This window comes from Pyrus communis, chromosome 8 (genome assembly GCF_963583255.1).
Source record: "Pyrus communis chromosome 8, drPyrComm1.1, whole genome shotgun sequence".
Classification (NCBI taxonomy): Eukaryota; Viridiplantae; Streptophyta; class Magnoliopsida; order Rosales; family Rosaceae; genus Pyrus; species Pyrus communis.
The window spans coordinates 2,025,010-2,049,500 of NC_084810.1; the positions used below are offsets into that span (position 1 = coordinate 2,025,010).

The 24,491-nt window shown below is 39.1% G+C and overlaps 6 protein-coding genes across 6 annotated transcripts; 2 read left to right on the forward strand and 4 right to left on the reverse strand.

Annotated features, from left to right (window-relative positions):
- Positions 1 to 871: 871 nt before the first annotated feature.
- LOC137742400 (uncharacterized) lies at positions 872 to 2,689 on the forward strand. The gene is made up of 2 exons (XM_068482259.1): positions 872 to 1,817; positions 2,153 to 2,689. The coding sequence occupies exons 1-2, from the start codon at positions 978 to 980 to the stop codon at positions 2,561 to 2,563; spliced, it is 1,251 nt and encodes a 416-aa protein (XP_068338360.1). The 5' UTR covers positions 872 to 977; the 3' UTR covers positions 2,564 to 2,689.
- Positions 2,679 to 3,792, reverse strand: LOC137742401 (uncharacterized). Its single transcript, XM_068482260.1, has 3 exons — positions 3,503 to 3,792; positions 2,980 to 3,121; positions 2,679 to 2,852 (listed from the first exon to the last, which is right to left on the reverse strand). The coding sequence occupies exons 1-3, from the start codon at positions 3,790 to 3,792 to the stop codon at positions 2,769 to 2,771; spliced, it is 516 nt and encodes a 171-aa protein (XP_068338361.1). The 3' UTR covers positions 2,679 to 2,768.
- A 1,596-nt stretch (positions 3,793 to 5,388) lies between these two features.
- LOC137742581 (F-box protein SKIP17-like) lies at positions 5,389 to 9,727 on the reverse strand. Its single transcript, XM_068482490.1, has 13 exons — positions 9,355 to 9,727; positions 8,500 to 8,675; positions 8,095 to 8,289; positions 7,902 to 8,012; positions 7,738 to 7,823; positions 7,542 to 7,663; positions 7,267 to 7,331; positions 7,118 to 7,190; positions 6,938 to 7,000; positions 6,775 to 6,839; positions 6,576 to 6,650; positions 6,167 to 6,432; positions 5,389 to 5,780 (listed from the first exon to the last, which is right to left on the reverse strand). Exons 1-12 carry the CDS (start codon positions 9,649 to 9,651, stop codon positions 6,219 to 6,221), a joined length of 1,542 nt encoding a protein of 513 aa, XP_068338591.1. The 5' UTR covers positions 9,652 to 9,727; the 3' UTR covers positions 5,389 to 5,780; positions 6,167 to 6,218.
- Positions 9,728 to 12,038: 2,311 nt separating this feature from the next.
- Positions 12,039 to 13,764, reverse strand: LOC137741527 (uncharacterized). The gene is made up of 3 exons (XM_068481229.1): positions 13,650 to 13,764; positions 12,592 to 13,360; positions 12,039 to 12,417 (listed from the first exon to the last, which is right to left on the reverse strand). The coding sequence occupies exons 2-3, from the start codon at positions 13,264 to 13,266 to the stop codon at positions 12,121 to 12,123; spliced, it is 972 nt and encodes a 323-aa protein (XP_068337330.1). The 5' UTR covers positions 13,267 to 13,360; positions 13,650 to 13,764; the 3' UTR covers positions 12,039 to 12,120.
- A 2,903-nt stretch (positions 13,765 to 16,667) lies between these two features.
- On the reverse strand, positions 16,668 to 20,362 carry LOC137742179 (uncharacterized). The gene is made up of 2 exons (XM_068481966.1): positions 18,716 to 20,362; positions 16,668 to 17,004 (listed from the first exon to the last, which is right to left on the reverse strand). The coding sequence occupies exon 1, from the start codon at positions 20,318 to 20,320 to the stop codon at positions 18,722 to 18,724; it is 1,599 nt and encodes a 532-aa protein (XP_068338067.1). The 5' UTR covers positions 20,321 to 20,362; the 3' UTR covers positions 16,668 to 17,004; positions 18,716 to 18,721.
- A 1,423-nt stretch (positions 20,363 to 21,785) lies between these two features.
- LOC137742414 (small ribosomal subunit protein eS24z-like) lies at positions 21,786 to 23,934 on the forward strand. The gene is made up of 5 exons (XM_068482274.1): positions 21,786 to 21,936; positions 22,061 to 22,102; positions 22,457 to 22,627; positions 23,416 to 23,502; positions 23,702 to 23,934. The coding sequence occupies exons 1-5, from the start codon at positions 21,862 to 21,864 to the stop codon at positions 23,738 to 23,740; spliced, it is 414 nt and encodes a 137-aa protein (XP_068338375.1). The 5' UTR covers positions 21,786 to 21,861; the 3' UTR covers positions 23,741 to 23,934.
- The last annotated feature ends 557 nt before the right edge of the window (positions 23,935 to 24,491 follow it).

Sequence of the window (24,491 nt, forward strand, 5' to 3'; positions counted from 1 at the left end):
GGATTAGTTGTGGGGTCCACACCACATCGAACTTTAACGATCTGAACCGTCTATTTTTTAAGTTGTACCTCATAGATCATTCTTGCAAAATATTAGCCAAATCAGAAATATTTAACACATCTAATTGGGTTCAAAGAAATGAACGAATACTTTGTTATATAATAAACAATGAAATTTGATCTTGATAATTAAATAGGCAAATGGTTTCGGATTAAATTGAATTTTTGCAAGGATAATATATGAATCGAGACTAACAAAATAGACAGTTCAGATAGTTGAAATTCGATGTGGAGTGAGCCCCACACCTAATTCCTATTTTTTTTTTCAAAAAATGAGGATCCCTTTTGCATAAAGGGCATATATATATATATATATCTATAAATTAAAATAGTGTTGTTTTACATTAAAATCTATGTAGATGAAGACCATTTTTTTTTAAAAGAAGGACAACTAGTGGCAAGCCACGATTATCCACCCTTTTTGGGGATTGAGAAAACTCACATAGGCATTTCAACCTCCCTAGCCACACGTCTGGCTTCCACACTAGCAGTGGATTTCGAACCCAAGACCTCTAGTTTGAAGGAATCCTCACAATCTGCTATTTACTACTAGACCACCAGCTCGTGGTTGTAGATGAAGAACATTTCACCTATCATAATTAGTAGATGAAGAACATTCCATAAATAGATCCAACTTCAAGTGACCCAGTGTACAAAATGACGAGAATGCCCTTAAGTATGGGTGCCAATTGTAAAATAATGTGAAATTTGGGTGGTTCATTCATAAAAGGATTTTGTTCAAGTGCCATTCATGCAATTTTCTCATTAGGTTATTTTAGACCCGAACCGAAAACCTAAATTGCGCTCCGTTTACTACCCCACACCAAAAAGTATTTATCGCTTTCTCGATCTATTTAATTCAGGAAAATCAAATCATCGTCTTCTTCCCCAAATCCGAAATCCCATTCAAAACCCTAGATGGACCTGCTGAAGGAAGAAATCGCCAAGAAACGGCAGAGGCTCAAAGAAGACACCGGCGGCAAGCGATTCTTTAAGCGCTCCGAGATCGAGCAGAAGCAAACCCAGAAGCTTCGGGAGCAAGAGAAGCGCGAATTAGAAGCCAAAGCCCAGCGCCAAGCCGCCGCGTCCAACACCGCCTCCGCAAACTACTCTTCCGACGCTAATTCGAATTCCAATTCCGCCGCAGCTTCTTCCTCCGCCAATGCATCCTCCAATGCCACCGCGTCGAAGTCGTTAACCGATGAGCAGAACATCGACAAGATGAACCTTCCGAAACAGGAGGTCGTCCGCCGGCTCCGGTTCCTCAAGCAGCCGATCACTCTCTTCGGCGAGGATGATGACGCCCGGCTCGACCGGCTTAAGTACGTGTTGAAGACTGGTCTGTTCGAGGTCGACAGCGACATGACGGAGGGGCAGACGAACGATTTCCTTCGCGACATTGCGGAGCTGAGGAAGCGGCAGAAGTCGGGGCTTGTGAGCAAGCGGCAGAAGACGGAGGTTGATGGTGGCGTGGAAGATGGTGAGGGCGGGGTCCGGGAAGACGATTTGAGCGCAGATGGGTGCTCGAGCGGCGTCGATGCTGATAAGGATTTGAAGCGAATGAAGACGAATTTCGAGGAGCTGTGTGATGAAGATAAGATCTTGGTGTTCTTCAAGAAGCTGTTGAATGAATGGAACCAGGAGCTGCGCGAGATGCCGGATGCGGAGAGGAGAACTGCTAAGGGGAAGTCCATGGTTGCTACATTCAAGCAATGTGCCCGCTACTTGCATCCTCTGTTCAAGTTCTGCAGGAAGAAGGTAAATGGATTATTGCTTTCTGTGTTTTCATTCTGTTTCGATTATATTTAGCTCAATGATCAATCGCATCGTGCTCAACTTATATACATTGCGCGAAAAGAACTCGGAAATAGACAACGAAGACTACCTTTTAGGTGTGAGAATCATATCGACTTAATAACAAGTTAGGAAAAGAACTCGAAGGTATGCTCTTAGGTGTACATTTTTCTCACAATTGAGCGTAGAATGTCAAAACCCTGTGCTTTTTTTATTGTTGTAGTTCTCTTTGGATTGTATAGTTTTAGTTCATTTGATTTTTGGATATGGAGCATTGAATTGTTGTATTCGATTTGCAGATCCTTCAAGATGATATTCGCATAGCGTTGATGGTGGTGGTTCGGTGCTGCATGAAGCGAGACTACCTAGCTGCAATGGACCAGTACATCAAGCTGGCTATTGGGAACGCCCCGTGGCCAATTGGTGTCACTATGGTTGGTATCCACGAACGTTCTGCCCGTGAGAAGATTTACACCAACAGTGTGGCTCATATCATGAATGACGAGACAACTCGGAAGTACTTGCAGTCAATCAAGAGATTGATGACCTTTTGCCAACGACGCTACCCAGCCATGCCTTCAAAAGCTGTGGAGTTCAACAGCTTGGCTAATGGTAGCGACTTGCAGTCTCTGCTAGCATCGGAGGAGAGGGCAGCCTCTAGCGGAAATCAGGTTTCGGAGGAAAGACTTCTGATACTGCCGGCTTCATAGAAAATCTAGTCATGTATATTTGTGTGAATTTTTTCAGTGCACAATCAAACTGAAACTTCGTTATGAAGATAGCTCGCATCTTTAATTCAATCGAAATCGTTAATCCATATTCATCTGGATTTAACATCTCGTAGTTCTATTCCTTAAAATTAAGATTGTTTTACAGTCATTGTGAATGCATGGAGAGGGACAGAGAGAACAGAGATTATTGGCTCTTCCCAAAACCAAAAGTGTCTTCAACACCATTGTTCACCTTGCTCCGCCGCTCGGCAATCATATCCGCGTACGCCTGGAAACGAAAATGACAGTAACTTTAGATGTATACGTGGGTTATGCCAGTTGACTAGGGTAGCGTATTTGCCCACTGAGAAGAGAAAACAAGAAAACAAATAATAGAGGGAATGATGCCCACATACCTTAGGGTAAGAATAGAGAAAGATGTACCACCAAGTGCTAATTAGTAAGGTTGCCAAGATTGTCACTACTCCTGAGTGCAGAATCAGCCAGCTACCACCAATCACTACCACTCCAGTCAGTGTAATTGTCCATGGCTGACACCTGAGATTAACCAGAGAACCTTGTTATTTCTCTTTCGGGTCTGTTTGGAAGTACGTTTAAAATGACTTATAAGCGTTTTTCAAATAACCAAAAGCGCTTCTGATATCACTTGTATAAAAGCACTTGGAAGTAGTGTTTTTCCAAAGAAGTGACGTGCTTTTAACTAATGCTCTTATGAGCAAAAGTGCTTTCTAGATTAGCATTCCGGAACAGACCCTTAACTGGGTAACCTGAAATTCAATTCCAACAGTGTCCCCAAGCTAAGACGAACACAATAAAAACCGAACCGAACCAAACGGGTCCAAAACAATACGAAAAAAACCTTATTTAGAACAAGCAACAGGAAATTAGGGAAGAGCGAGGAGAGGGTGAAGGGCTCACCAGGATGGCTTGGTGTCCCAAACGGAGTCGTATTCAAGAGAAAGGTAGTTCATGTAGCCATCCATGTCATCCACAACTCCGTCTTCGTCCAAGAACTGAGACTCTTTCGGGTCGATTGAATTGTTGCCAAAGACGACGACATTTTCGCTGCGAAATCTCGTCGGCTTCGGATAAGTTACGGAGATGTGTGGGCCGGAGACGGGGTTGCAGAGATGGGTTTGTGCAGAGGCGAGACGGGGTCGTGGTGGAGAATGGAGGGAGAGAAGAGGGGAGAGAGATAGAGTTCCCATTTTGTCATATTGTCATGATAAGCAAAATATCTGTTTGCTATATAATAATGCTTTGCTTGTTACTCTATTTTTTCCCTTTTCTTTTTTAACAATACTTTAGTACTAAAAAATGAGTAGAAATTTCTACTTAAAATTTTTCAAAATTTATCTTCGTTGTCAATTTATAAAACATTGTGTTTATAATTAGAACTATTCATATTATAAATTATAATTAGAACCATTCATATTATAAATTATTCTATAAAAATCGCATCTGCAAAGAATCAATTAAAACTAAAACTAAGATTGTTTTTGTTATCAAATTGTTTAAAAACAAATGAACGGTATTGGTAAAAGCATTAAAAACTGTCTATGTATTTGCTACGATAGATTGATTAAACGACCTTAGTTTTAATTTATTTTTTGCAAATATGATCTTTACAGTGTAATTCATCGTATGAACAATTCTGATCATAAGCACAAAACTCTGTAATTAAAACATTAAGAGTTTTGAGTATGAGTTCATACTCATCTTTGAGTAGCCAAATATTGTTCTTTCTTTTTACTACTTTGATATTATTTAAAAAAAAAAAAATTGAAATACGAATCTGGATATAAAGGGACGAACATGCTACGGTAAATTAGCCTCACTCGCACATGCAGTTCTCTGCTTAGTTCGCTAGTGAGTATGAAATTTAGTAGCCAAAAGCTACAAAAATTCTACAATGCACCGGTGAATAGATTTCTGTCCTTTAGTAGGCAAAAGACCACGAAAATTCTATCATGCACTCGAGAATGGGGTTGAAATTGACGCAGAAGATGCAATCGGAATGGCTACGGAGGGTCTTAACGCACTCACCGACGGGGAAACGGGCGTCCCAGATGTGAAGGGTGCGGTCGTTGGATAACCAGGCGAGGTCGGAGATGCCTTCGGAGTGGCCGAAGAGGCGACGAAGGAGGGTTAGGGAGGAGGCGGACTAGAGGATAACGGTCTTGTCGAGCGACGCCGAGGCCAGAAGGCTGGCGTCGGAATTTGGCGCACGACATGGCGCTTTCGTGACCGGGGAGGATCCTGAGGTGGCGGTACGGCCTGTAGGGTGGCGATGGTTGGTCACTGCCACTGCTTGCCATCGCTTCTCTGATCTGCTTTACATTCACACTAAACACACACTACGTTATTTGGTACGATAATTTCACCCACTAAATTTTTCCCGCGGATACACCCAACACCAGACTTATTTTTTTTTTCTTCAAAAAAAAAAAAAAAAGGATATAGCTATTGGCTTCATCAATAATCTATTCTTTCTGAAACCGAAAAGACTTACGAAGTCATTTCAATCTTTTCTAACCACTATTTTGTTATTCACTAATGCCAAAAATCAAACTCAAGACACGCCGTTTGAAATACGTCCCACACCAGAATATTGGGTAATTGGTAATTTTTGGCACAATTTCCCCTCAATGTATAAGAAATTCTCACGATCCTGCTTTTTTGGTCGCCCATCAATGATTTTGATTTCAAAAGTTGATATCAAATCAAAGGGCGCGTGACCATGAATTTCTTGATCATCGGGTGACCGAGATACATTTCTGGTAAACAGTAAATGCGAGCATGAAGAAAGATAACTAAATTCATCAGATACAATAAAATCAGTTTCAAGAGATTTTTCTTTCGGTGAATAGTTGAGAGATCTTAATAATTACGTACAAAACGAACTCATGCTCAACGGATAGGCTAACAAATACGTTGACATCAAAGAAATGATAGAAACAGTATACTTCGAGGACCATGTTACTCTGTATACTGGAAGATACGCGGACGAGAAAAGAACAAGTCCACCAGGAAGCTTCCCATACGAGCCTTGGTTCGGCCACATAAGGTTGTTAGATGGACAAGGAGGGTGATGGCAGTACACCTAGTGTCCACGAGTCTTATTTTTCGATCATAGTTAAAGCTACATCTCGTATAGGGCTTCAAATCTTACACTTCGTAGGCACAAAAAGGCACTCTGTTAGAGGAATCACAAAGAAAGAACTATCAGTAATGCAAATCAATACCAGATTGTCGTGCAATGAAGATAATATTAAGTGCAAGATAAATAGAGCTGATGATTAATTTATCGCTACAAATCATTTAAAATCCCACGCTTCATTGGGAGATGAGATAGTTCAAAACAACATACGAACAACCGACATTGTTGCAAGATGTATGCTTATGTGTGATATGCACACCTCGAGCATGTTAGCCTACTCTCATTTGCAGAACTTTCGTCTTGCATGAGTGCATGAGCTCATGCAATAATATGTAAAATAATCACAAAAAAGATCACTCTGCAACTTATTAATTTGCATGTGTGTGTGTGTGTGAGAGGGTGAGGGAGAGAGAGAGGGGTACATGATCCATTTGGCGGCCACAGATTCCAATCCTTGCCATGCTTGGTTTTCTCCTACACGGCCACATAGTCTACCTCGTCTGAGCTTTCATCATAAATTACATAACGAGCATCCTCGTTGCCACTACCATGATCACTATTGTAACTGCTCTCAGAAAAACTCACGAACATTGAACCATCAGATAAAGGACTGCTCATCTGTGATGCCGAAGGCAGACTGAGATCACTATATGGCTCACTGTCAAACATTGGGTCCATGTCTGGGTAACTGCAAACACATTCAGAACCAGAGACAACTATGATAATCCAATTTTCAAAGACCTATTAATTCTATATTTGGAAAAAGAAAACTAAAATAGAACAACAAAGCTGAAGTTCCATTGAAATACAACAGTTGAAGAGTAAGCAAACCTTCCTTCTGGTGGAAACTCAGCCAGCAGACAGAGATTGGGCCTTTCTTCTAACACCCGCTTCGAGGGAATGGTGCTGCAACAAAATTGACAAAACAATTCACTGTTAAAATCTGTGTGTGACACAATAGGAACCGAAGATCAAATCCCACTTTCAGTAAGGTGGTGGTTTAAGAGATGGGAAAGCTCTAGTCCATTACCTTAAGGTGTGGCATCTCTGAATCCAGTCATCCTCAGACGCCAAGCCTTCTCTGTTAGATATATCCTGTTTGAGGCAATAGGAAAAGTAAACACCACTTTGAGCCCTAGAACTTTACATGCATGCTTACACAACAAGAATATGATGATATTTTATACACCTACAAGATGTCTAAGGAACTTGAAATCCCCAGCAAGAATAGCTGTCAAAAACCGAGTTGCCTCCACCTTCAAAATTACAATTTAGGCTTCAGATAGAGAAAGAGAGGAGAGGCACAATTGTAGAGGCACAGTCCGAAGTGCTCAACTTGTTAAAAAAAACAATTGATAAAAAAAAATGCTCACCATTTTGAGATGCATGCAATCCCGTAGAATCAAGACTTCCAGCAGATTCCCACCTGTGCTGCTTCCAAGGTTCCTGAAAATTATGAAGTTTCAATAAATCTATGATACAGAAACTTAATAAAAAATCTCCTCTATCAAAGATAACTGACCTTAAAAATGATCCAGTGATCGAGTAGGAAGTTGAAAAATCAACGTACTTTAATTTCTTAAGTCCCTGAACAAGTACCAGACATTAGATTTCCAGTCTGACAAAACGCAGTTATTTCACCAAAAAATTGTTGTCAAATGTATTACTGCTCCCAGACCTTTACTCAATACGTAATAACTCATGTAGCAATTCTATCTACATATTGTTAGGATTCTACTATAACACAAAATAATATGATACTCAGGGGTAATGTTTCTTGGATTTCCCAAGACATACCTTAAGAAGTATACGAACTTTATAATCATGCAACTTAAACCCTCTGAAGGCCAATGATGTTAGATGAGGGCAATTGTTCACCAGATCAACGCAAGTTGGTGATTTCAAACTGTCATCTCTACCTGGGATTTGTCAAACATGTGTAAGAATAAATTCTGAGAACATAAGGTGGGTTCCTCATGAAGAAGTGCAATACCTGATTTTGAAGATTCAAAGAACAGACGCTCTATTGATTGACAGTTTGCACTCACTGACAGCAATGTTTGCCTCAATTCAACATGACTGAAGATTGCACAAAATCAAAAATCCCGTAGTGTAATACAACAAACAAGATTACATAATGTTAAGAACTGAACTCACAGGCCAACAATCTCCAAATCAATGAGAAATGGGCAAGCCATTAGTGCTCCACAGAGTGACATAGTATCCATTCTTTCAATATTGTAAAGGTGCAACCTCCTCAGAAGAGTCCTTACAACAAGCAAAAGAAAGTATAAGATAAACAAGTAAGTAGCAAAAACAAAATTTTCAAAGTCTTACAATTCAAGCATACCCTGGAGTATCAATGTTCCCACATAAAGGGCTTAAACAGGATCTAGAAAGAATGGATGACTCCTTCCCTTGTCGAGATCTCTTATCATTCCATGAAAAGTTGGACACGTCTACAGAATTCCTGATGGTATAAACTAACGGTTGGCAAGATCCAATTGGTGTAGTTGGGCCTGGAACTACCCCAAGCTTAAGAGACCTGAATATTAAGACGGACACATAGACAGGAAAATGTTATGAAAATGAGACTATCATATGCTAATGCAACATCAAATTAGCGTTAAAATAAGGAAGCATAAAGTATGAGATTAGAACTGTAAACTACAGAGATGCATCAAAGCTTTCACTTGACACAAATGCATGAGCAGACTGTTAAAATTGAAGTTTTTGTTGGGTTGAAAACTCTTACCGGAGAGATTTCCCAGCTCGGTGGATCATTGTGGAAACTACCGCATTGTTAACTTTTGGGACAACTGTTGTCAAGTCAATATTGGCATAACAAGAGGGATCCATGGTACATTTATAAAACATTGAACAAGTAGCTGCAGCATAGCATAGGCTTTGTGTATCAAGCATGGAAAAGACCTGCATATCAGCACATGTACTCAGATAATGCATGTATTTCCTATCTAAATTCCGAGAAATAAAGTACTTCTGGCATGCAAAAAAGTTTGACCCTAAAACTAGTTTTGGATGAGGGTTTAGCAAGTGCCACTGTACTTGGGCCAAATCAGTTAGAAATGAACTAGAAAACATTAGATAGCGGATTTGAAATGCTTTACATGATCATTACAAATACATAAGGAAGGGATTTGAACATGTCTCCTTTCATAGTGCATTTCTAATATTTCGTAGTGCATTTCTAACTAATTGAGCTTAAATCCTTGGTATTTGCAAACCCCTCGCCGGAAAATTACCCACGGATTGATATGTCCACAGAATACATGAGAAAATACCAGCCTCACGCCAATGCCAATCATACTTACGGTTTCGATTTGATGGGGTAAACTAATCAGTAATCACAAAGAATCACATATGAATTGTTGAATCAAATCATTATGCAGCAGAAATATCAGTGATCAGGCAATTAAACACAACCCACAAACACAAATCAACCAAAATGCAACTATCAAATCTTCAGTTTCACATGCCCCAAAAACGAAAATCAACATTTCTATTCAAATCGATCCCCAAAATCCGAACAAATTACACAATCAACCCGCCGGATTCGCATTCAATTCAGTTCGATTTCGATTCTGCGTACCTTGATAGTGAGGTCGGGAGGGAGAACCCAGGCGAGTGAGTTGTGCTTGGAGTCCCGCTTCCTGGCGGAGCGTTTGGCGGCCTCGAGGAGGACGGAACCCAACTGGAGGGCGCGATCGATGAGCTTGGTCTGATCGGCGTCGGAGGCCCGGGACTCGAGGAGGCGCTCGAAGGAGAGGTCGATGGTGAAGGGCGGCGAATCTGAGAACTCGAGAAATGTGTCGAGGAGGTGGTCGCGATCGAGCTGGTTGAGGTTCGGGGCTCTAGGGTTTTGGGAGGGGCAGGGTCGCTTCGCCATGGATGACGGGCTGTGCAGCACGGTATCGGAGCCCCGTTATCACTGCATCAAATGCTTTTCTTCTTTTACTTTTCTGCTTCCAACCATTACTAGATTCCATAGCATCATTCATTCTTACGTCATCATTTTACGTCAAGTCGATTGCACATTATCATACGAATAATGTTAAATATACGAATGCATAATTGATTTAAGATATTGTTGTCATGAAAAATATTAAAGGAATTATTTCAAAAGTGAAATTCTCTATAAACTATATGTCACTTTACAATTTAACGTTGATTTCTGTGTCAACATTATATGCCAAAAACGTGAAATGGCAAATAGTCCATAAAGTGTATCACTTTTTATAGAGTCTCTTTAGCATTTATCTCGTTGTCATAATGCATCTACCATAATAGGTAAAAATGATTCATGGCATGTTTACATTTTTGGAATGGTGAAAAGTTTTGAATAAAAAAAAAGATATGAACGAAGATGAATAAGATAAACTAAACTCTTGAAGTAAGAATTGTAGTAATTGCAACGAGAATTGTTATTGACACTAAAAAATTCTCAATTTGCACTCCAATATGTAAAGAAAAATATACTTATAAGGAGTGTAAACTAAAATTTTTAAAATGCTAATAACAGTTTATATTTAAACACTTATAAATTTTTTTATTATAAGCAATATTCTACATTAATTTACGTCAAAGAAAATAGAAAGGTTTAAATATAGAACATAATAGTGAATTAAAAATCTTGATCATCAGAACAACTCACCAACTTGAAATAATAGCAAAAGAGTAGAAGAAAAAACTCTAAATAGTTTTGATACACATTTAAATAAACATGCCATTAGTATTTTAGTCATGGGGACAAATTTTTTAGTTTGAACTGACAATTTATATGTGAGCTAGAGGCCCAAGGTTTAGAGGATATCACATGCCATAAGGCCCAAAATAATTAAAAGGAGCAATTGCAACATAAGTAAGCCCAACTTCACTATCTCAATTCATAATATTACAGAATTAAATATGTTTTAATTGCTACTCAGTACTACGGTCTAGTGATATTCATTTTCACTTGAAAATTAGAAGTCTTAGGCTTGAATCTTGTGGATGGCGAATTTGGTACCAAATTATGCTGTCTATTGTGTGATTTAGCCAAACTCTTCCTCCCTATAATATAAAAATATCGATGTACTAAAGAAAATGTTTTAATTTGATCTAAAATAGTACTAATTACTTTTATAAATCAATATTTTACTCTACATGGACCGGAGGTGGTCTTAAATATTGAATTTAACACAAATATAGCATGTTACTAGAAACCTTAATTGTTTAATGTTCATAGAACACATCAAACACTCAAACCATTCAAGTTTTCTCCATCAAAGTCAAGTTTCATGATTAAACTAAGAGACTGAACCAAACCAATTACCCTTTTTCTTCAACCGCATACCAAATTAGGCTGTCTATTATGTGATTTAACCGAACTCTCCCTCCTTATAATGTAAAAATATCGATGTACTAAAAAAAATGTTTTAATTTGATCTAAAATAGTACTGATTACTTTTATACATCTATATTTTACTCTAAATGGACCAGAGATGGTCTTAAATATTGAATTTAACACAAATATAACATGTTACTAGAAACCGTAATTGTTCAATGTCCATAGAACACATCAAACACGCAAACCATTCAAGTTTTCTCCATCAAAGTCAAGTTTCATGATTAAACTAAGAGACTGAACCAAACCAATTACTCTTTTTCTTCAACCGCAGACCGATTTAAAGAGAATTTGGTGGGATCATGGGTGGAGACGGGAGAAAGGGCAATATATCTGAGCTTTTTCTATGTGTGTAACTGCATAACTACGTGATTCGATAGTTAAACTCTAAAATTTGTCCTAACCACTGAATAATGCATATATCTACACATAATTTTTAACCACTCTAGCTACATGTTGTATTTGCACTCTCTTTTCTTTTTCAATGGAGCGTGAACAATGATAATAAATGATATAAAAGTGGTGATACTTTGTCATTCGCATTCAATCAAATTTGCGTACACCTTTAAAGAAAAGTGAGTTCCTGCACTCACCTTTTCTCCCCTTGCATTCTCTCTTTGTTTATACCATTGATATGAAATTGCTAAAGGAGAATCAATAACGAAAATAAAGAGAAGAGTCGAGAAAAAGAGAAACGGAAGCGAAATTCAATATCCTTCAATTATGTTGATATAAAACAAGAGAGTAAAGACTCATAGTTTGTGTATATATAAGGTTATTTTCCAAGCCAAAAACATAAATTTCATTTCAAGTATTTGTGAAACCCCGACAATAACAACAACAACAACAAAACCTTACTCCACTAAGTGAGGTTGACTGTATGAATCCGAGAACGCTACTACCCTCGATTTTGGCGCCTAAGTATTTGTAAAACCCCAAAAACTGAAAACATAACTTCTTGCTTTTCTACTTCTATTCATTCTTCCAAGCATGCAAAACCAGTGAGAACCCAAAATCCTGCAACTGGTTCTCTCTCAACTGCTCAGAGGAAGAAGACCAAGTGAACACAGAAGGATCCAGAACTGGCAAACCAGTCCATAACTTCTTGCTTTCATCTGCAGCAACATTGAGGCAAGTTTGGAACATGAAAACTGCATCTCCCATTGAATTCCCAAACAGCCAATTGTGCACATCCCAAAACACTTCAACTCTCATCCCATCTACCACAATTGTGTGGTTGCCTCTGAACTTCCAATTCAACCTCTTCACCTGCATCACGAAATGTTTAGGTCAATAAAATAATTTCATATTTCTGGTTTCGTGAGTGGATACCTTGTTTTTCAACTTAGGTCAATGCCCCACTTACGACTTAGGTAGGCACCCATTAACTTATTTGTAACGCACAAAATATTGATTGACTGAATCCTAATTTCGAAAATATACCTGCAATACAGTCTTGCTGTCAATGCAGATCACAAGATATGCCTCATGGAGGCCACCTGCAGTTTCACACTCAATTTTCACATCATGGGTTTTGCCCAAATCACAAAACTGTGCCTTTGCTCCATAAATTTTTTTCCCACAAATGTGCTCTCTTTTCGCAACGAATTCGGCTGTGGATTTGGATTTGGAATTGGATTTGGATTTGGACTTGGAATTGGACCCAGCAGGGCTTTTGAAATCCTCCCTCTTCAAATCCCCAAGAAACAGAACAATTTCTTGATCAAACATAAGAGCTAGATAAAACTTCTCCAATGGTTCAGGTCCTGAACCAAACTTGGCATTTGTTAAATCCCAAAAGATGTCAATTTTCGTAGAGTCCACCTCCAAATTCTTCAACCCTTTTCTCTTGGAGAAAATCCATGGCTTAATCTCAACTCTGCAGAGGCAATGACTGGCTGCATCGTCGATTTCAATGGCAAGGCCTTGCCCCATCAGATTCTTGGTCCATGTCACAGTGATCAAACACAATCTGCCCTTTAATTTGCACTGGTAGACGCAGGAAACCAAGTTCTGGGCAGCTTTTGTGGCTCTTGAGGAAGAAGATGATGATGAAAAATCTGCAACTTGAACACCATTTTCACCAAAACAAGAAGGGAAGTCCCTCATCATAAGCATCGATCAACAAAAAGATAACAACTTGCAAACGTGAGTTATGCCAATTGACTAGGTAGCGTGTCCGTCCTCTTGCACCAAAGTATAAATTCCCTCCCTGTAGATTAGAGCTGTTTAGAATATCGTCTTTTATCAAGAAAACAAAGATGGCTAATTTCTTTCAGGTTGTTTCGAGTTTTGCCAAGAACTCCAGGTGAGAAAGAAAGCATGCACGCAGCAGAAAAATGGGTTACACAGAGAAAATGACTCCACCAATCAACATAGATGACCAATTACGCTAGTTAGCTAGAACAGTGTGTCCGCCAGTCCGAATGCATGCAATTTGAGGTGAAATGAAAGAATGCGGGCAGCAGAAAAATGGGTTCCAAAGAGAAAAGAACACCTACCTTCAAAAATTCAAAATTTGATACGAGCCTAAGCGCCCATCATTCAGATTTTCCAACCTGCAGCTTCAAAGTTGTTCATTCTTTATCTGGGATTTTGCCTTTTGAGGTCCAGAAAAAGAACCAGAATTTTGATAAGAAATTGAAAAACTGAATTGACAGAGAGAGATGAAGTCACATGGGGAGAGATTCGAGAGAGAATAAACTGAAAAGGAAAGGGGGGGCTTAAAATTGCAAAAGGGTTTGGATTTTGCTGGGAAAAGGTTGGGTTTACATATTACGTTACACAAATGACCAAAAACAAAAAAGTCCTCCCTCATTCATGGCCAATTGGGCACTCTTTCGTTCTTTGTCCATAACCGAAAGAATCATAAATGGGACCCCACCTCCCCTCCTTCCTTTTAACCGACAAAAGATTTTTCAATATGCTCGAAATACAGACATATATATTATATGTTATTGTATGAGTAAAAAAAAATGCTTAAAAAAAATTCATTCTACTTGTATATTAACATAAGACATATCGCATCGTATTTCGGACACAATAAAAACGTCATAATTGATATTACACATGCATTGCATTTTTGGAGCTGAAAATACAAACAACGTATATTTGAAACTTTAACGTGACTAAAGCAGTATATTCATTTTGTTGTACTCAAGTTTAAATAAAAAACACACCAACATTTGAAATTTTCCTCAGCATGAATCTTTTACAGAAAAATTCAGCAACGCCTCACAAACTTATGATTTTGTTTCAACAATGCCTCACAACTTATGATTTTGTTTTAGTTTGCCTTCACAACTTTCGATTTGGTTACTTGTCTCATAATCTTTAAAAGTATGCGTCAACCTGCCGTTTATAATAAGAAACATCATGCTTTTTCTGCTTTCTCCATTCAAACAGATGAAAATAACCCTTAATTTGACGAAAAAGTTAACAGACTTGACGATATTTTCAAAAGATTGGTGGAACTCAATTACCAAATTGAAAGTTCGAGGGCATTGCGAGAACTTCCCCCTTTTTTGGGTACTTTATCCATAATTTGTTGTCACCTACTCACCTTGTCAAGTGAGACAAAGAATGTTTCTTTAGCAAATACAACAAAAATCAAAAGTTGTTTTGTTAAAGTGAAAAAAAAAAAGGAAGAGACAACATAATGTTAAATTTACATGCTTATGGCAATGCGCGTTTAATTGATGTGATGCATTTGTTATGCCAACATTTTAATTCTTTGGTTTCAATTTGTTGTCACCATCCATGATTTCTAATAGTAAAAAGCATAAGGGGTGTGCCGATTTGATGGTCGAAAATTCAAAAGATGTGTGAGAAGTAAAATGGGATGTGTGTATATCACATCTCAAAGCATAATCATATACTATTTTATTTTAGTTTTACAATCTATTTTTATTTTTGATTGTGCATAAGATTCTTTTAATGCCTCGCGTATAGACTTATCTACTAAAGTTGGTTCCAAAAATATTTTCACAAAAAACACCTTTAGCTATTTGAAAGGCAGTTCCCAACGAGTCATTAGTAAGAATACGTAATGCCTACTTAAGAGCCCTAGGGAGAGGACAATGAAGGGTCTAGGATGGGGCATGGAAATGAACTTGTAGGCAAGATTGCCCTTGACCAAAACCGCTTGTCCGCTGTCACAGGGGACCATGCCTTCCCAAATGTTGTGCCAAAACTGCCTATTTTAATTTAGACCCATACTTTTCTCTTGCTTTTTGGGTAGAAATTTAAGCCAAGGATTACATACTCCACTCCACTATATGTTCCTCTTTTTGTAGGCATTTTGGTTGGTAGGAACAGTAGAATCCATTATCATCATAATTATGGATGTTGGGGAAGTGATTAATTTGCGTTTAGCATAACAGGTTGTAGCTTAAGCGGTTAAAGTATACACTTATACACTTGATATTTTAGGCTCGACTCTCTTTCTTTAGACATAACAAATGTTCTACTAAAAGATGAGCCGATAACATGATATTGATATGGTGTTCACAACACGTCACTTGACCAATAAGTTTAAACTCTAAAGATATTCAGTTTTTGCTTAATTGAAGGAGATGTCATATTCAACTCATATTGAGGCGATGACGATACTGAAATGTCGTTTTTTTTGGTCATAAATATGAAAATGAGAGGGTTTCTTGACGACTTGGTGAAGGGTTTGCCCCACCTTGAACAAACTGATTGAACTAACCTAGTCAAGATATGCTAGATTAAGGGATGGACCTACAAAAGAGTTGGTAAAAAAATGAGAGACCATTTCAATCTTACCAGAAAATTAATTAAGATGTTGTCTTGTCTGCAATCATTTTTCCATCTTACTTAAGAGAGCAGCAATTTTTATGAAAAAAAGTTATCATTCCCCCTCTCTCTCTCTTTCTCTCTCCTCATTTTCTTTCCATAGAGCATGCGCGATGGAAAGGGATTAACGAATTACTGTATGTAATCAAAGGCAATTTACTACCTTTTTTTACCTTTACCGGTACGATGAATGTGCATCCACTTCGGAGGTCCCGGCTCCGTGCATCGAGTTCCGACGCTCGAGACGGGTAGCCGGATTTGATGATTCGGGACTAGGGAAGTGGACGCCGGCTAGCTGGTTTCAGGTCGGAGGGTTTCGGAATCAAACCGGAAAATCAATCGGCCGGGTTCTGAAATCCCAGGCACCGCATTCTGCGATTAGAATATAATGCAAGGGTGGTGATGTAGAGTAGGTGAACGAGGGAGGGAAGGAGAAGAAATGTAACCCCAACGGTGACGGTGGGTAAATGACGGATAGGAATAGGCTAGGTTCAGAGTTCGAAATCCTCCATGAAAAAAGTAACCGAGACAATATATGTCATGATACCAAGCAAGCATCGTTACATACATGATCAGCAAAATTACACACATGAAACTCTTGGTCACCTTCGATTCAACACGAAAATAAGGAGTACAAACCGTCAAAGAAATCCGACTCCATCTCTTCTGTATTCTTAAAAGTCTCCACCGTCGTCAAATACAGCGGTGATGTTTCCGAATTTGCTCATTTCGAGATTGTTACATTAAGCTTTAATTGCTATCGAGGCACGGTGATTACTCGTATTGTGCAATAAGATTGAAAGCTTCAATTCATAATCTCCACCAAAGTGTTTGTTTTGTCCTATCATCGAAGTCCCAGTTAGCATGCTCGAACTCACTCTGCCTGACGCTGACGCTATTGGGGTGGTGCTTGTTGCGCAAGAAACTTGTGATCCAATAGCGAGCTCCCGGCTTTTGTATTCTGTGGGCGATCCCAACTTCAGATAGGTTTGGTATTGGCCAGACCTTCCAGTATCATAAGCAGACCATAACTTCCAACTGCATACAATTGAGATAAACGAGTGAACACATATTACATATTGGTCAAGAAAAAGATAGCATCGGACGTAAAAAATACGTCAAGAATTCTGGTTCGGAGTATTCTTTGAAAAAAGAGTTCAAATCAACATGAGTTCTTGATAGAGCGAGAAATTTCAAGGAGATATGATATGATATGATTTTTTTTTTTTTTTTTTTTTCATTTGAACAAAGTACATAAATAAAGACACGAGGTAAACAGCATAATCGTCAAAACCAACCTACCTTTCCACCTCAACTCTACAAACAAAAAGGGGAAAGATAAAGAAGATTCAAAGACTGGAAAGCCAAAGTTATATGAAAGAAAAGCATAGAAACCATAGTAAGCTCCATGAAATTATGAACTCAAACCATAGCATCGAGCAGAAAGACACACGAAAAACAAGAACTCATAGACAAAGTACTTAAACACTATAACTATTACATGTCCCTAGTTAGAAGTCTATACAGTTTTCCATGAGATGGGAAATGAAAACTATTAGCCCCACAGGAGGTTGTGAATAAGTGATTGTATGACCAGCTACAAATATTCTGATATACCTATAAAATGTCCATGATTGAAAGTACCCGTACTTGGCTGCTAATCGGAGGTACTTAAACATATGACCGACTATCGATGCGGAACAGAAGTGGTGGCTTTCCTAAATCAATGGGTGTTTTAGGATTCTAATATTTAGGGTTTTAGTCTTCAGATTTCCTATTCTATCTTGGATTAGATCCTATAATAAGTTTACTTTCCTGCATTCTTTCGGTTTAAAGGCATTATAAATATCCTTGTAATTCAGTATTCAAAAGGAATGAAGAGTTGATAAATAGAAAAGTTTGGTTTTCCAAAGACTGGAACTCTTATCCTGCGATGGAATTATTTTGAGAGATGCCAAAATTCTTGGTGAGAGGCCCCTGGAGTGATTCCAGTTATCCTTTATTATTGCTTTAGTTTATGCTGTCAGTGTTTTCATTTCTGCTGAGCTATTAAATTCTGCTGCCCGACTCTGTCCTACATCAACCACATATTATTCGATATACCAATTACACGTCTGTGACGTGTAATTGTAAGTACCTATCTACGCCTGATTTTTTCAGCTTTTTTGGTTGCCTCTGTCTCATTCACCAAGGAAACAAAAATTTAAACAGATACTCATAGTTCAGCCATCACATATTTAGTACTGAAATCCCCCCAGTTCAAATATTCCTCATGCATGACTTGTCAAATTCAAAATAAGTACAAGCTCCTTCCTAAACATTTAAAGTGTCTGCCATCACCGAAAATCTATACAGAACTCCAACAAGATGTGGCAAGTAGTCATCAGTTTCTATATACATTAGATCTAATAAACTCCAACAAGATGAAGGGAAAGAAAACGAATAAACATTCCGAAGCTCAAATACATCAACCACAAAAGTGACTGCTAGAATCTTGAGATTCAACTTCTTGCAGTAGTGAACACCGGAGATTGCATGAATTGAGAACTGAGAATGCAATCACTAGCTTTGTTGTTTCCACAATTTGATATCTACTATGATAAAAAGCTAATATCTTTAAGCACCACAATACTAGATGTTAACAAACCAATGCATCCAATTCAATACTGCTCAAAATCAACTAGTAACATACATGACATAATTCATGAAAGAGAAAAGAAATCGACATTTCAGATAAAAGTAAACATACATGAAACTAAGCATCAGCAATCTCTTTTTCCTTCCCGGAAAAAGGGTCATGAGTAGGTCCGACATCCTGCCCAATATGGCGCTGAACCAGCCGCTGCAAATCTGCCATGACCTTGTGCTCGCGCTTAGCTTTCTCCTCGTAGTTGAACATGGCCAAAGCCCGCTTGTCCTCAGCACTGTAAACCTGGTTTTCCTTCCTAATACGAATGGCATTCATTCTCTGGTGCCTACTACCACTCATTACATACCCAAGGTTCTCAAACTTCTGAATCTCATCAGCCGAAAGACCCACTTCTCCTCTCCGCGGAATACGCTTCCCTTGCTGAACATATTGTGCAATGGCATCACCTTCACCAGGCCTCAGAGCCCCACCATAACTAATATGCCCTTCAGCTCTAGGCAAGGGCATTGGCCCAACCACTGGTTCATCGTCCAATGACAGCTTCTTCTGAGCCTCGAAAATCTCCTTAAACTTCAATGCCTCCGCATTACTCTCATCCTTCATCATCTCCTCTTCCACTAAAGTAGCAGCCATGGCATCAACCTCAGAATCCAAACCCTTCTCCGAGTCCGATTTCTCACTCTCCATTTCAGTTTCCGACTCTTTCTTCTTACTCCGACTGAGAGACTTTCGCTGTTTCTTCTTCTTCTTCTTCGAATCTGAAACCTCACTATCACTGTCTTCGCTCTCATCCGACTCGCTACTGCTACTACGCCTGCTCTTCCTCTTTCTTCTCCTTTCTCTTCTGCTCCTGCTTCTCTTACTCCTACTTTTCGACTTCTTTCTCGTTCTACGATCCTCCTCTTCATCCGATTCATCATCACTTTCGCTCTCACTCTCCGATTCACTATCACTATATCTCGATTTCCTACTCCTGCGCTTCGAACCCGAACTCTTCTTCCTTTTCCTCGACCTCAAATCCTCCGATTCAGAATCGGATTTGGATTCAGACTCGGACTTCTCCTTCTCTTTCTTCTTGTCCTGCGATTCAATATTCTCCTCCTCGCCATACCGCTCCGAAATCACATCAGCCTTACCCACGAATTCGAACTCATCGTTCTCAACCCTAGGCGGGCTGGGCGTCAATTCCCAAATACAAAACTTCCCCGATTTCCTCAGCTTCTGCCTCTTGAGCCTCCTGTACTCCTCGAAACTCAGCCCCTTCAGCTCCTCGTCGGACTCCTCCGATTCCACCCGTCCTCCATTCCGGTCCAGACGGTTCCCGCCACGCCCGAATTTCTTCGGCAGAGAGTCCGGCCCCCCATTAGCCCTAGGGCTTCGTCTAGGGTTCGGGTAATCGGGCGAGCCCGAGCGATTTCGGTAGCGGCGGTTGTCGTGCCGCTCGTAGTCCTCATAGCTGGGGCTGCGACGCCGAGCCAAGGATTCCGGGCCTCCTCCGTTGCCCCTAGGGTTTCGTCTAGGGGGCGTTCCCGAGGGGTTTCGGTGGCGGCGGTTGTCGTAGCGGTCGTAGTTTTCGTAGCTGGGGCTGCGACGCTGGTATCGGTTGTCGCCGGATGAGTCGGAGTGCGGTGGGTACCGGCCGTTCTCGTGATCGGAACGGTGTCGTCTCTCCGGTATGTGGATGGTGGATGATGGCCTCCCCATCAGAGAAAATTGGAAGAGAGTCGGTGATGAAATTTCTGTTTTGGAAACCAAAAACTCGCTTCTGGTACTAAAGTCTAATATTAGTAAAAATACTTGGGCTGGGCTTTTCTTTGTCTTCCAAAGTTTATGGGCCTAAATAATGCTCTGGCCCAACAAGTACTTTCCACGTCATTGTTCCATCGACCTCCGTTTGATGAAAAATGATCCGGCGATGATCCTTTCTAGGGATCCTAGAAATCCAGTAATCGTGACCGTTCATCATAAATATTACGATCAGCTTTCATTATGTATTATTTATATTTAATTTTAAAATTTAAATTTTAAAATGATTTCTAATCTCACGATATACGATAAACGGTCACGATTACGGGATCCCTAAGAAAATGATTCAGCGAGGATTCTTTTCCTGTTTGATAAACTCAACGGAAAATTATTTTTTCTTCAACAATTGTCATATATGAGATTTAAGTTCATATTCTCTTAGAGCGCCTTTAACATGGAATGCATACAGATTGAAAAGTGCGTGTCTACATCCAACGATCACTCAAACTCATTTCTGATGTGTCGAAACCATTAATTATAAAGGAAAATTAATAAAAAGGGATTAAAAACTTTGAGTTTTAACGATAAGGACAAAATAAAGGGTAAAGTGAATAGTACTATTATTGATTTTTTAGTGTAAAAATATGATTTTTCGTTAAAATAAACAATACCAAAAACTTTTCGTTGAAGTTCTCTAACTATAAAAGACGACCAACCAATTGGAGTAGTGTAAAAATAATTGCCCACGATCAAGCTTATCAGCCCATGTGTTGGACATGTGCCCAAACGCATATTCAACCTTATATGATTTTCTCATTTCTGTAATGTTGGTAAACATTTCTTAAGACCGATAATCCATATTCAACCTTATTTGAAAAATATAACTGTCACAAAAGTAATTTTCGAATCTCAATCAATAGCCTATGCACAATATAAACATCTCAAAATTTATTTTCTTCAAAGTTTGCAACATCAACAATTTTCATCACTCTTGTTATGATCCAACAATTTTGATTAGATAATCACCACGAGATGGTTTGTGGTTGGTAACAAATTTCAGGTCCGTAATCCATACGGTACGTTTTGGGTTCGATTCCTTATGCTAGTGAATCGTATGAGGGTGGCCATGGAAGATTAAAATGTCTTTACAAATTTTCCTGACCTTCGAAAAGGTGAACTATCATGAGCGAAGCCACCGGCTAGTTTCATTTTTAAATAATTAAAAATAAAAACAATTTCGATTAGATAAAATCTTATATTGGAGATTATGTTTGCAAAAAGAAAAGAAAAATGTCCTAAAAAAAGGTTGGGCCGGAGTTACCAATACGATTTCGATCGGCCCAAACATTTCAGAAAATGGGCTTTACCGCTCTATAAAACATGCATAGTCCAATTCGAAACCCTAAAAACCTCCTATCACCCCCTCCTTCTCAAACGCGCAAACCTCTCGTACACACAGTCCCCAACCGAACACAGAGCGGAGGCGCAGAGAGAGAGCCATGGCGGATACCAAGGCAGTGACGATCCGTACGAGGAAGTTCATGACCAATCGCCTTCTCTCCAGAAAGCAATTCGTGAGTACTTTCCCTGTTTGGTCAACTAGAAAATGCAGGAAAAAGGACATAGAAAATTACCCAGATGTGTTTTTTTACCTGGTCGGCTGATTTTACTATGTGATTTTTTGGTTTCGATGTGTAGGTCATCGATGTTCTGCATCCTGGCCGACCCAATGTCTCAAAGGTTTGGTTTCTTTCTTCGAGCTTCTTGTTTCTTTCAATGGGGAATTGTTTCTGTATATTTGATGTTGGTTTTGAAAAGATATAATTTAAAATCATTGGTTTGTCCAAATTTTTAGGACTGTTTTACTACAACAACAACAACAAAGCATTTTCCCCCTAAGTGGGATCGGCTATATGAATCCTAGAACGAGATTGCACTCGGTTACGTGTCAATTCTTTTAGGACTGTTTTACTGCTAGATCTATTTATTTTATGGTTTTTTTGGTTTTGTTATAGAGATGGGAGAAGTACAATTGTAATAATGGGGCAAAGAAATGTTGATTGAAATGGGTTTCTGTTTGTTTTTGTAATGAAGGCGGAGTTGAAGGAGAAACTTGCGAGGTTGTACGAGGTGAGGGACCCAAATGCCATCTTCGTATTCAAGTTCCGCACCCATTTTGGAGGGGGGAAGTCTACTGGTTTCGGTTTGATCTATGATTCTGTAGAGAATGCCAAGAAGTACGAGCCCAAGTACAGGCTGATCAGGGTAACTTATCTTATTCGCTCCCATCTTGTTATGTGGTACTTGCATATTGGCAAATATCTGTTTTTAACCTCTGTAGTGATTCAAAATGTGCGTTAAATGTATCTTTATATTTATATGGTATGGCCGGTTCCCTTGTACGGTGTTGGATTTGAACAAATCCAATGCGTATTGGGGTTGAACTGGCAGAAATGAGACTAAGAGAGAGAGAGAGAGAGAGAGAGAGAGAGAGAGAGAGAGAGGATCTTAAAAATAACACTTCTCTGGAATGAGCTTGATACAAAATTTCTGTGAGGTTGTTGATTAACTGTTGGAGGAGGTTCATCTGTCTATTTAAGTTCGCTCATTTAGTTAGTATTTGATTCATGCTTTTAGAGTGGGTTCTTACTTTAATATCGTTGAGTATAATGTTTCTTTTCGCTGCTCCCTGTATATTTATATTCTTCCATTATTGGGGTGCTGATCTGAACAATTGCTTGAAATGTTACAAAAGCGGGTTTTGCAATTCCTTTTGCTGATTTGTATGTGGTTTCACAGTCTGTAGGCTTCTTTCAGTCAAAGAATCTGTCGTTTGTTTGGCATGAAATGCATATGGCTCTCAAAGCATGTCTCTTTGACCTTATAAATTTTGAGATCTCTCTCTCTCTCTCTCTACATACTCATATATACTCTGTACGCGCGCGCACACACACACACACATAAATATATATGTGTATATATATATATATATATATATATATATATATATATATTTGTCTGTTGTCATCTCTCACACTTGGCTACTTGTGCAGAATGGACTGGATACAAAGGTTGAAAAATCAAGGAAACAACTCAAGGAAAGGAAGAACAGAGCCAAGAAGATTCGTGGAGTTAAGAAGGTAACGCTATTGTTATTGTTTTGTCCTGGTTAGTGCTAGTAAAATGTGACGGTACGGTAGGGAATGTATTACCTTAAGCAGTGGGTACGCCCTGGAATTGGAAACACTGGTTATCGAACCTTTTCAATGTTTTCAGCTTAAAGTTTTACCCTGATGTTTTCTTGAGCTGGTTTAACATTTTCAAATGTTACATGTGCAGACAAAGGCCGGTGATGCTGCCAAGGCGAAGAAGAAATGAGCTTCTGCATGTTTTGGGATCGTATGTGTTCGCAGTAGGGTTCTGTGTCATCAGCCTAGCTGCATCTTGTTATTTTCTTTTGTTAGCGAGCATGAAATTTTGGGATGTTTTAATTTCATCAAAAATGTTATGATGTTTAATGAGTCGTGGAATGTTATGTATGTTCTAACTTTTCGGTAACGAAATTTAAACCATCAATTCGCATGTTTATTTACTTAGCACTTACCTAACCAACCATTCAAAGGAAAGGAAATCTCGGATGTTACCTTAACATCCAAGATTTCCTTTCCTTTGCAACTCTCGGGCATGTTTCTTTATGAGAGTGTCTAACTAGCTAGTTGCTTCTTTCTGAGAGTGCCTAACCGGTTATTGAAAGTTGTGCTCACACGAGCTTGAATGATACTCAAATACAATGGGGCTTGTTTCTTTCAGAGAGTGCATGATCAGCTCGAGAGTTAAGCACTCTTCGACGCATGAATTGCTTCTTTGTGAGAGTGCTTAACCGGTTATTGAGAGTTGTGCTCACACGAGCTTGAATGATACTCAAATACAATGGGGCTTGTTTCTTTCGGAGAGTGCATGATCAGCTCGAGAGTCAAGCACTCTCCGATGCATGAAATAAAGAAAATTTGAAAAGTCTCAAAATGCATTTTGTATTGCATGCATGAACCATGATGAATTCGATTGATTAAGGAGTAGTCGATCACATTCTCAATTATTATATTTTCCATTTTTAACGTTTTGTTTTCAA